The sequence below is a fragment of the Tamandua tetradactyla genome, chromosome 1, assembly GCF_023851605.1.
Source record: "Tamandua tetradactyla isolate mTamTet1 chromosome 1, mTamTet1.pri, whole genome shotgun sequence".
In the NCBI taxonomy this organism is placed as follows: Eukaryota; Metazoa; Chordata; class Mammalia; order Pilosa; family Myrmecophagidae; genus Tamandua; species Tamandua tetradactyla.
The window spans coordinates 231524462-231536968 of record NC_135327.1 but is presented as its reverse complement, the minus strand read 5'-3'; the positions used below and the strand labels follow the sequence as shown (position 1 = coordinate 231536968).

General features: G+C 49.4%; 1 protein-coding gene across 1 annotated transcript in view; it reads right to left on the bottom strand.

Moving 5' to 3' along the window:
• Positions 1–12507, bottom strand: part of LOC143682890 (cubilin-like) — a 247417-nt gene that overhangs the window by 205892 nt on the left and 29018 nt on the right. The window contains exons 14-16 of the mRNA XM_077159299.1: positions 6175–6356; positions 4717–4879; positions 2880–3064 (exon numbers count right to left, since the gene is read on the bottom strand). Coding sequence (XP_077015414.1) covers positions 2880–3064; positions 4717–4879; positions 6175–6356 — 530 coding nt within the window. The remainder of the gene's footprint in view (positions 1–2879; positions 3065–4716; positions 4880–6174; positions 6357–12507) is intronic.

The following is a 12507-nucleotide window of genomic DNA, read 5'->3' as shown; positions in this document are numbered from 1 at the left end:
CTGCTTCTCCAGGGCTGGCTTCCATCTCGTGGCTCCCCTTGGCTCTCTCCAGGTTCTGGCTGGTTTAACATCTCATGGTGACGTCTGCTGGGCTCCAAGCATCTCCAGACATCTGTGTCTCTGTTCTCCAAGTGTCAGCGTCTCCATCAGTTCTGCTATGAAGTTTCTGTTGGCTCTGTCATTTCTGACTTGCTCCAAAATGTTTCCGCTTTTAAAGGATTCCAGTAAACTAATCAAGACCCACCTGGAATGGGTGGAGTCACATCTTCATCTAGTCAAAAGTCACACCCACAACTGGGTGTGCCACATCTCCATGGAGATCATCTAGTCAAAAGTTTCACACGACAGGACTGAATCAGGACTTAAAGGAGCAGACGCCTCCATAAGATTGGATCGGGGCTACAACATGGCTTTTCTAGGGGACATAATCCTTTCAAACCCACACGCATGCACAAGTCTACTTTGGGAATTTACTAGGGTTGCCACAGAGGCCTGAAATGTGATTAATTTATGGTTCAATGACATTTACAAAATAGATACATTCTCTAGACTTCAGAAAGCCAGTTCAATGTAACTTCCTTCATCTTATCTCATGAGTTAACTTTTCAACCTCGGTATGCCATTGATTTCCATGTTTTCTCCTCTTGTGAGAGAAGCAGTCCTGCTTCCCCAGAAGCACTCCTCCAACCCCTTCCCTCATCAGCCTCTGCTGGGTGCCCCCTCCCCTATTCCTCCAAGTCTTAGGGCACACTTCATTCTGGGGTGAACAATTCCATTCATTTCCCTCCACAGCCCTGACCTTAACAGTACTTAAGCTTCTGAAATTTCTGCTCTGCCTATTACTTGCATTCTCCAGGATTACAAATTAAACTTCCATTCCTGCTTTATGTGTCCTTCATGCTGAATCACGTGTGAAATATCAACGAGCAGAAAGGAGCGCTGGAGCAGGCACTTGTGTCTCTGCACCATTTGAGAGCTGGGCACTGCGGGGCCCCGAGCAGCTGGCCTGGGACACCAGCCACCCCTCTTCCTGCGGCAGCGTGCGCTGTCAGAAGTCAAAATCTTAAGGTGGAGGAAGAAAAGAAACCCAAGTCTCAACAAGTAAATGTGTGCTTCTTGTTTCGAAAAAGAAGGAAAATAAAGATATCCTACACAGAGTCTGGGCATCACATTCATTTTTGGCAGGTGCTTTTCCTCAGCTGGCCGTGGGGCTCCCCTGCTGGGCGAAGGGCAGGTCCCCCACCCACAGGGCACTGGGGACCCCCAGGCAGGGAGACCTCCACCCTGTGGAAGGCTGCACAGGAGGGAGTGTCTGGGCAGCGCCTCTGTCCATGCAGGAGGAACCCTCCCTGCCCTCTTGGCTCTCCACACGCTCTCGAGTCCGGCGTCTGCTCTTGAGCCAGTGGACAACAAGGCTGTGTCCTGCGAGCCACCAGTGTATGTGAAAGCCACTGCTCTTTTTATTACCATCGGTCCTTCGTTCAACATTTCACTTTTAGGTGTCATTTTTAAAAATGAAACTACTTGTGGAAAAAAATAGCGAGTCCAATACAGTCATTCGAACTTGGCTCCAGCCACTTTCTTCCGCCAAGTCTCAGAGGCGACAAGGATGGTACAGGGAGGCCCCACCAGCCCAGGCCAAGCAGAGCACTGCGGGTCTGTGCCCCTTGTCGGGAGGATGCACCACCCCGACCACGGCCACGGCCACCTGCCGTGCTGCCCCGACCACGGCCACGGCCATCTGCCACACTGTCCTGACCATGGCCATGGCCACCTGCTGCACTGCCAAGGCCATGGCCACCTGCCGCGCTGCCCCGTGGAGAACCATGTGCTGGGCGCCACCGCCGGCCACGCCAGGAGGCCCAGGAAGCCCCTCTCCCGCCTGGCTCCCCAGAGCTGGAAGGGCGAGCGAGCGTCAGGTGAGTGCTCTGGCAGGGTCTGCCACCACGTGGCCTGATTCCCCACGGCCGCAGGTGCCGGGCCAGCGCCTCACATGCACAGAACTCTCTAGCCGAGAGCAATTTTTACCGTTTTCAAAGTAAAAGACGGATTCCAAATAATTAATTTTTTTACAAAAACTACTAAAATGCTCTGTTCTGTGAAACTTTAAAATGCTTTAGAAGAGACTTAAGAAAACATAAATTGAATAATACATTCAGTATTCAATATATTCAATTTATTATTTAATATATTATTGTTTATACTGAATTTATCATTGAGTATAATATACTAAAAGTGAAACATGCACTTTCACTTCACCATCTGAGAAAAATTCTGGATTAAAAAATATGTGCTCTGATCAAATGCGCTTCTTCAGTTAAATCAAGATTTTATGCTAACATCCTCTTTCCTTTCTCTAAATGTGGAGGAGGGAAGAAGGCAGGAGGGGACACAGATTTTTCTTGGAAAAATGAATTGGTGTAATTTACATGAGTGAACAAAACTGCACATTACATAAAATGATTGTGCCCAACAAAACATGTTTAGTTTCTCTTGCTCAACATTTTAATTTGTGGCTTGATCAAAGATTGAGCAACAGAAACATCAGGCCAGGCAAGCCAGAGCTGCCGCCTTGTGTTATTCCGCGGGGGCTCCCTTGCCGAGGATTCACTTAGTGTTAGACTTTCCTGGAGGAGGGGCTGAGCAGACGCCGAGCCCGGGCTGCCCCTGCAGGCCGAGGCCCTCCCCGCAGGCGGGCGCCCCGCATGCCGTCGGGCGGCCCCCAGCCCCATCCCGCCCTGTGCCCACGCCCAGCACCGTGACAAGTCCCCCGGGGCCGGAGAGGGTGGGGCGGGGCAGGCAGCGTCTGCACAGCCCGTGGGCTCCACGCGCTCCCAGGGGCCCCCACCCCACGGGGCAGCCCCCACCAGCCGCCTTACCTCGATGGAGCTCCCCGCGCAGCCGCTACCTTCTTCCAGCTCCACGCGCGTGAAGTCCACGCGGATCCGCTCCCCCGGCGGCTGCGTGACGATGTAGACGCACTGGCTGCTGCGCGCCCAAGGCCCGGCTGGGGAGTCGAGCTCGCCCTCGGCGGCCGAGTAGTTCCCTCCACAGGGCGGGTCGGCTGAGGGGGCAAGAGGTGTGTCATGGGTGGCCTTTCCGGAACTGCGCTCCGAGTTTCCAGTCCAGACGCGGGCACATTCACACACGCAGGCACACACATACATGCACATGCACACACGCATGTGCTCAGTCACCCCGGACAGACTTCAGTTCATGTGGGCTCACAGGAGGCACGTGCAGTGCCAGGGCACACAAGCAGCGTGCAAACTCACTCCCACTCCAGCCCCCAGCCACACGCTTCGAGTGCATCTGGGCTCTGCCTCCCCCTGAAAGCATTCCAGGCAGTTTATAAAATGCATGGAACAAAAGAAACTACAGCCAGGTCAAGGCCTGGGCCTGAAGGGAAACCAAATACAGAGTAGCAAGGCATGGTCAGGAGGGAGCGGGGCCCCCAGGAAGCAGGACCCCCAGGAAGCACGGCAGGTGCACACCAGCTCACCAGCCCCACGAGCACAGAGGCCCCACCAGCTCCACCAGGCCCCACCGGCCCCACCGGCCCCACCCGCCCCACCTGCCCCACCCGCCCCACCGGGGCAGAGGCCGCTCTGGCCTGAAGCTGCAGCCCCAGAGGAGGCGCTCCTCCTTCTCTTCCCACCAGTTTCCCCCGAGGTCCTCACTGAGGCACAGCGACACACACCAGCAGGAAAATCCCCCACATCCCCCAAATAAACAGCTGAGAGTTTCACTTGCTTTTTAAAGGGTGTCAGTGCAAGTGGACGATGTTATAGTGTTGCAGGGGGAGAGAGGTGATGGGCCAGTTACAAGGCCTTGAAGAGCTGGGGTGGGTCCAGGGAGAAATCTGCAGGATCAGGGCTAAAAATCTATAGGACCAGGCTGGGTGCAGGAAGATATGCACAGGACCAGGCTGGGTGCAGGAGGAATGCACAGGACCAGGCTGGGTGCAGCAGGAATGCACAGGACCAGGCTGGGTGCAGGAGGAATGCACAGGACCAGGCTGGGTGCAGGGAGGAATGCACAGGACCAGGCTGGGTGTAGGAGGAATGCCCAGGACCAGGCTGGGTGCAGGAGGAATGCCCAGGACCAGGCTGGGTGCAGGAGGAATGCCCAGGACCAGGCTGGGTGCAGGAGGAATGTCCAGGACCAGGCTGGGTGCAGGAGGAATGTCCAGGACCAGGCTGGGTGCAGGAGGAATGCACAGGTCCAGGCTGGGTGCAGCAGGAATGCACAGGACCAGGCTGGGTGCAGGAGGAATGCACAGGACCAGGCTGGGTGCAGGAGGAATGCACAGGACCAGGCTGGGTGCAGGAGGAATGCCCAGGGCCAGGCTGGGTGCAGGAGGAATGCCCAGGACCAGGCTGGGTGCAGGAGGAATGCCCGGGACCAGGCTGGGTGCAGGAGGAATGCACGGGACCAGGCTGGGTGCAGGAGGAATGCACAGGACCAGGCTGGGTGCAGGGAGCCACCTCACACTCTGCTACTGCGATGTGGACCCATAACTTTGGAACCAAGGAGTCACAGAGTACTGACAAAGGATCAATGGAAGGATAAAGAAGAAATCTGGAGCTGGGCAAGAAATCAGGTTATAAAGGCATGATGCTCAAACATGACACGATGCTCGAACATGACACGCTGCCAGCAGGTACTGCCCAGGCATCGCCCTTCGCACTCGCAGGGCTCCTGCAGGCCACTCACCAGGTGACGTCAAGTAGGTGGCTTGGAAGCCACGGTCGCTGACCAGGGCATCGGAGTGGAAGTGCACTCTGGCAAAGGGGCCTGTGGTCTGCAGCGGAGGGGCTGAGAGCGAGGTGCAGAGTCTCCCCAGCACGGGGTCATGTGGCAGAGGGCCATCTCGGACCTGCGGCACAGGGAGGGTGCCACATCAGCTGCTCCCAAAGGCGTGTTGGTCCCTGAACTTCTGAACAGCCCCCCACTGGTCTTGGGGGCTTCATCTCGGTGTCTCCTGTGACATGTGTCTCTGGCACGGATGCTGGCATGCTCATGGGGTACAGAGAAGGGCCCCTTTCTCCCCAGCCTGAACGGCAGCTCTGGCTGGGAAGACACCTGCTGATTGTCCAGTGTCATTGCGCAGCCCTTAATGCTCCTTTCTTAGGCTTTGGGGATTCTCCCCAGATGTTGATTTGAAATGGTAAATTCTTAGGAGTCCAAAAGAAAGAAATAAGTATATGCAAAGGAAACGAGGTAAGAAATCTGAGTGGTGGCATCAAGGAGCAACTAGCGCTGGGCAGGGAAGAGAGGAAAAAGGGTGCAGGAAGATGGCGCAGGGTGTGGGCCAGCCCAGGGGCAAGAGCACGTCTGGACGGGGGCCTGCAACCAACACAGGGACGCACCCAGGGAGCCTGTGACTGCTGGCCTCCACCTGCCCCGCGGCCACGCTGTCCTCTCGTCACCCTGGTAGAATCGCAAATTTCATGCCATTTAGAACACAAAGGAGCCAAGGAACAACCCAATATTTTAAGTCAATTTTGTCCATCCAAATTGCTTCCTAATCAGCAGCAAAGTTAAAGGGGATCTTTGCTTTGTTTCTATGCTGAGTTACTTGAAATATTGCATTTTGATGAGAAATGAGGCATTTTTCAATTTCTCTGCACTTCCTTGTCAGAATGACTGATGGTTTCTATTAGATATGCAGCCAGGAATTAATATATAGGAATAAAAAGAAGCTAAAATTTTAGTTTGGTGGAAATTGCTGAAAATGCATTCCAAGGCGACTCACTTCAACGCCAACATTTAAAAGATCATTTTGCTGAAATTTTGCTGGGTGAGGCAGATTTTCCAGTCATTCCCAAAAGTTTCAGTCCACCATTATCACCACTCCGTGCCCCTGCCTTGGCGTGAGGAGAAGGGGTCTGGGGCCCCACCCCGTCCTCCCTGTGTGAGTCGTGGCACCCGCAAGGGCGTCATCCACAGCTGCCCCATGAAGCCCGAGGCCAGGGCAGCCTCCCGGGGCTGCAGGCCAGACCAGCCGCCGTCCCAGGCTCAGAAGTGGGCAGGGGGCAGCCGGAGGCAGCACAGCACAGGGCCCGGCCAGCCGTCGCGGGGGGCTGTGACCTCCAGGAGCCGCCCAGGCCCTCAGGGGACCCGCTGGCCTGGCAGCCCTGCCCTGGGCCCCGACCCCAGACACCCGCTCACCTCCAGGTAGTCCTTGCCGCAGTCCTCATGGTGCTCCAGCCTCAGGGTCCCAAAGGTAAGCGTGATGAGGAGGCCGGGCGGGGCTGTCACTGTCCAGACACAGTCCCGGCCAGGGGGGTAGTTCCCAGGGTAGCCGGGTGAGGCGAAGGAGCCATGGGGTGCAGTCAGCAGCCCCCCGCACTCTGCAAGGACAGGAGGTACCCTGAGGCCTTGCCAGCTTTGGCCGCCAGCAGGACTCCCGCACCCCAGCTTCATGAGGTTACTGCTCTAGGGGTGCAATGGGCACAGATCCGAATTCCCTGCGCATGGCGCTCTGTGCCCACGGCCCACAAGGGCAGCATGCTTTTCCACAGAGCCGAGCTGTCCCAGGGGGCTAGTGCGACTGGCACGTCCTCCTTTCCGCTTCGAGGGGGAACAATTTCTGCAGAGCAGCTCCTGAGACATTCTGGGGTTGTCAGCACCATGCCGCCCACCCAGGCTATTTCCTGCGGTCAGCAGTGAAGCGCCACCTTGTTTCCATTCAGGACAGTGTCCTGCCACTGTCCCAGGTGAAGCCACTCGGTGCCCAAGTGAAGAAACTTGGCCTCGGGACGCAGCATGGCTGCCACCGCCCCACGGCCTCCCAATGCCCCCCCACAGCCCCCCCGCCCCCCCCACGGTACCCCACGCCCCCCCATGGCCCCCCATGGCCCCCCATGGTCCCCTCCCTCAACGCCCCCCCACAGTGCCCCTTCGGCCCATTCCACAGCCCTCCATGGTCCCCCACAAGGCCCCCCGCAGCCCACCCTGAATACATTTTATATAATTATAAGGCAAAATTCAATAAAAATGAGAAAAAAGAAATCTTTCAAATCACAAACCAAATGAAAATTCTGAGTTGAGTTGATATCTTAACCAGGCAGAGTGGAAGTATTTCAAGGGACCTTAAAATACAGTAATTTGACTGTACACCTCTAGGGAAACATATTTAAAATGCAAAAAGAACAGTAAAGAAATATTAAACAGCCTTCAACGATCATACTAGTAACAATACTGGCATTGTCTTCTGAAAGTAGAAATAGTACGATTAAGTACATAAGTGATATATATTAGTGTGTTCGGGAGCCAAGATTTTTACATATGAGGAGAGAGGTAAAAACATGAAGTTAAAACCTATAATCCAAATTTATCCTGAAATATCACTAAGAATACACGTTACATTTTCTCTTTAAAAATATCATTTTCTAGTTCTGTTCATGGAAAAGGTCTAGGGACACTGACCAACATGGCAGCAGCAGCGACCCCTTCACCCAGGTGGGGTGTAGACTCTGTTTCCCATCAAAAGGAACCAGGGCTCTTTGGAGAGCCATTGGCACCAGTTCTGGGACGGGGTAGGAAGTTCAGTTATGGAGCCAGAAGGGATCTAACCCCATCCTTGCAGGGAGAACCCATTCCAGGTAGGGACCTCTCGAAGATGCTGTTTTAGTGAAGGTGTGGCCAAGTAAACCAGGGCAGGTCTCAGCCCCATGACTAGGAGCCTGACAAAGAGAAAACCATGGAAGGAATTGGAAGCCAGAAGTCAGCAGGAATCCAGGGGAGAAACAGAGGCCACCACCATGTGACTGGGAAGCCAAGAAGACCCAAGGATGGCTGTCCATCAGAGCTCTGCCACACTGGGAAGAAGCCAGCCTTCCCATCTCCATGACGCGTGAACTCCCAATGCTTCAGCCGACCCACGTGTGGTAACTGTCATGGCAGCCGGGAAGCCAGGACTGACCACAGATGAATGAAAAGACCCTGGAGCACCTCTTCAGACCAGAAAGGAAGGAACCTCCTAAAGGTAACTGGACATGGGCCTAGAGGCTCAGAATTGAGCCTTGAAAGTTTTGAAAGTTTTCCTACTGCCCAAATACAGAACAATTTTTTAAAACTTTTTTTAATTGTAAAATATAACAAATACAAAGCAAAGCAAGAGAAAAGCAATAATCTTCACAGCACACTTCAACAAGTAGTTACGGAACAGATCCGTCTCTGTCATGGGCTACCATTCCATCATCTCAGATTTTCCCTCCAACTGCTCCAAAACACTGGTGGCTACAAGGAACAGAGTGATTTAGCATCACACACTTGTTAAATCCCACTTTCTCTGTTATCCTCCTCCTCCTTGTTTAAGCCTTCTCCTAATCCATAAGGATTTTGGGGGGATGCCTGTTCTGACTTTTTCACGTTGAGAAGGGATGTCCACACTAATTGATAATCCTGGAAAGGCTGGTCCCTCTGAGTTTCAAGGATTTATCTGACCTAGGAGCCCTCCGGGAATTACATCTTCCAGGAAGGCAAACCTAGTGCACGAAACCTTTATGGAGTCACAGTTCGAGCACCAGGTGTTCTTAAGAGTCAAAACGGGTGATGTTAGCTGGGGGTAGCAAACTGTGGGATCAACACTGTCATAACAGCAGCCTCTCAACTCCGTTTGCTCTCTCCTGGCCAATGAAGTCTTATTATTATTATTATTATTTTGGCATGGGTAGGCTCTGGGAAACGAACCTGGTCTCCAGCATGGCAGGCAAGAATTCTGCCACTTGAGCCACCATTGCCTGCCCTGATGCTTTATTTTATTCTTCCCCCTTTTGGTCAGGAAGGCATTGACAGTCCCACGGTGCCAGGGCCAGACTCATTCCTGGGAGTCACGCCCTGTTGTTAGGGAGATTTTCACCCCTGAATGGCTTGCACCATAGAGCGGGAAGGTACCATGTAGTGGGAACAGCAATTATTTTCCTTGCAGAGTCGTGCTTTGAGAGAGAGAGGTCATATCTGAGCAATAAACAGGCTTCCTGGAAGCAACTCTTAGGCCTCATTATGAGTAGTCTTAGCTTCTCCCCTTACAGAAATAAGTTTCATAAGATGCAGCCTCAGATTCCAGGGCTCAGCCTGTTTCCTTTGGAGTCCCCAGTGGTTGAGAAGGTACCTGGGGTTTCCCAGATGGAAAAGATTAATATTCCTTATATTTAAAAATATGGATCTATTCCCCTTCAGATCCACAAGGATTATTAAGGGACTCTACCAACACTTTTTAATTATCAGCCCACCACAGTCTGAGATGTGCCCTGGTGCTATGTTAAGCCATCCAGAATCACAAGGCCTGTCATCGTTCCGGACCCCAGGAGTCCTGTGTTGTTTAAATGAGCTATCCAGAAAGGTTGATTTACATTATGAGTTACAGTAAATTTAGGTTCTCTACACAACAAACCTCTCTGCCTTTGATCTCCTACAGTAGCTGAAGGTCTAGAGTACTATGCTCTCAGCTTTTACCCTGCGTTCTAACTTACCCTAGAGCCAGCCAGACGGGCTTCACAGAGGCCCAATCTCTTTTTCATTACTTAAACTGTTATTATATACAGCTACGCTACAGGTATAGAACAATTTGTTTTTGTATATAGCTATGCTACAAATATAGAAGAATTTGAATATAAAAAACAAACAAATGAATATAAAAGTAGAATGGATTAAAATATATAAAATATGGGCATTCATAAAATTAAAAACAAAACAAACTGGAATAACAAATACCTGATTACATTGGAGAAAACTAGGACACCAAGTCAGTAAGTGGAATACTGTAAAATAAGGGGAAGGAATCAAGCTCTTCTTCAACCTTTCCTATATGACATACATGTGGAGGGAACCAAATAGTTTATATGAGAAAGTTCTACTCCACTGATGAACTCTAGATAATAAATGAAGAAGGAACAGTAACTTTAACACCACTTCGTAAACCCAGTGGATAGTCCACTGAAACAGCAAACATACCTGTCGTTAAGTCCATCAGGGTGAGCGCACTTCAATGGGTACAGCTGCCTGAGAAGAGCTAACTCTGATCAAACTTGAAACCATAAGAAGAGAGGCAAGCAGGCATCACGTGACTCCTAATGCAATGAGTTATTACTGCCAAAACAAATCAAACCTGAATCTATCAAGTCTTGATTTAACTACCAGTTTACAGTGGTGTGAATAGCACATTGGAATACAATCAACCAAACCTAGAATGTGAGATAATCTACAGGACAAATGACCCAATCTCTAGCAAATAAACTTGAACATGGATTAATATTTGGTAATGGTAAGGAATTGTTGCTAATGTTTTAGTTTTTTGGGGGGGAGTGCATGGTCCGGGAATCGAACCCTGGTTTGGCACATGGAAGGTAGGCATTCTAACCACTGAACTACTGAATGTTTTAGTTTTTATTGTTTTCAGGCACAGGCAGCAAACAGCACAAGACTGTGACACTTTAGAGAAGGGATGCACCTATGGTAAGTACATTCACCCCAGAACTCTCCCTGTGGGTATTTTCTGAACTGCAGCATAGGGAAGTGGAGCCCAAGCAGAGAGCGATGATCTTTTAGGTGAAAAAATAAAGCCCAGGTGTGGGGCTGCTAAGGTGGCTGGCATTTGGGGGACAGGAGGCCATAGAAAAGGCAGCTGCATTGAAGCAGCACCCCCAAAATGTAGGTGTCCCTGGCAGCACCTAAGCTGTATATGCGCAGGGAAGACTGCAGAAGCCTAACAGAGAATAGACTCTGGGAGCTAAAAGCTGGAGGAAGATACAGAATCAAATAACACTGGAGAGATACGGCAGCTCCACCCATAAGAATGGAGATAACTTTGTGAAAACCCTGAACACTGAACTGAAATCTCAGAAAAGCCTCATCAAAGGAGTAAGAGCCATGCTCTAGGAAGGTAGGAACTGAAATAGACCGTCTCTAACAATGCCGAAATTAACATCTTGATGGGATCCAGATGATTTTCCAGCCTTATCACTGCATACCTGCCCACCCTCTCTGGAGAAAAACATTATCCAGAGCCCGACAACATGTGACCTGTAACACCCTGCACCCAAGAATGTGACTAGGCCTGTACGGAAGTAGAAAAAGGAACCAATATAACCAAACCAACAGGCTATGGAAGCAGACCCAAAAGCAGTCCCAAACCAAAAAAGGATTCTGCAATAACTATTACAAAACACAGAGGAATATATGGACATGAGAGTTATAGAGTGTTTTAACAAATAATTGAAATCTATGTCAAAAGGAGTCACATGGATATTCTAGAAATGAAAAAAAAATACACAATCTGAAATCAAGAACTCCTTAGATGGTAGGTGATTTTTAACACAGCAGAACACAGGATTATTGTACTTAATTTAAATTAAATTAAAACGTGTCCAAAAAAATATGCAAGCAGTATCAAAGCAAGAAAATGCTCAAAAGTAGAGAGCAGAAGAACTGTGAGACCTGGCCGAAACACACACACGTGCATGAGAGGTGAGTCCCAGGACAGGAGGGAAAAAGAGATGACAGGATTAATGTTGAAAACTTATTGGCTGAGAATTCTTCAAATGAAGTAAAAGAATCAACCCACAGATTTAGAATTTTCAGTGAATGCCAAGAAGGAAAGCCCGAAAAATAAAGAGAAAATTAGACCAGATACATGGGTCAGGCTGCTGACAGCAGATATGAAGACTAGAATGTTAATGGCAGGGAGAGGGGAAAAGACGTCATCATCAGGGAACGACGAAGTAATTACAGCTGGTTTTCCAACAGAATTATGGAAGTCAGATGACACTGAAAAGGCAAAAACATTACTAGAAAGAAAACTGCCAACCTAAAATTCTATATATGTGACAACATCCTTCAAAAATTAAGGTAAAAATACACTTTGAGACAAACAAAAGCAGTGAGCATTTGCTGCCAGCAGAAACACTCTTTGTGAAATAAAAAAGGACGCCCTCTAGGCTGAAGGAGAAGCATGAAAGTATCAGATGGAAGAGCAGCTGTAGAAAGAGTAAAGGCATGGAGGAATAGAAAAGGCTATTAAATATTTAAATTGCCAACAATATCAATGTCTTGTGGGACTTATAATGTATGCAAAAGCAAAAATTGACAAGAACAGGAAAAAAGTAGGAGATAAATACTATAAGGATAATGTATTGAGACTGATAAAAGTATCCATTTATAAAACATTATAACAAGTTAATGATACACTTTGTAATTTATAGAGTAACTGCTAAAAGAATGAAACTAAAAAGAATAACAAAAAGCTAATAGAGAAAAAAATAAAAAATAAAATAACAAAAAAACAAAAAGCTAATAGAGGCAATAAAATGGAATAAGAAAAATATTTCACTAAATAAAAACAAGAAAGCAAATAAAGAAAAAAATAACATGACACAAATAGAAAATAACTAGCAAGTAGGTAGATTTAAACCAAATTATATCACTAACTACACTAAATGTAAATTGACTAAACAATTAAAAGACAAAGATTATCAAACAAGATTTTAGAGTATATATGGT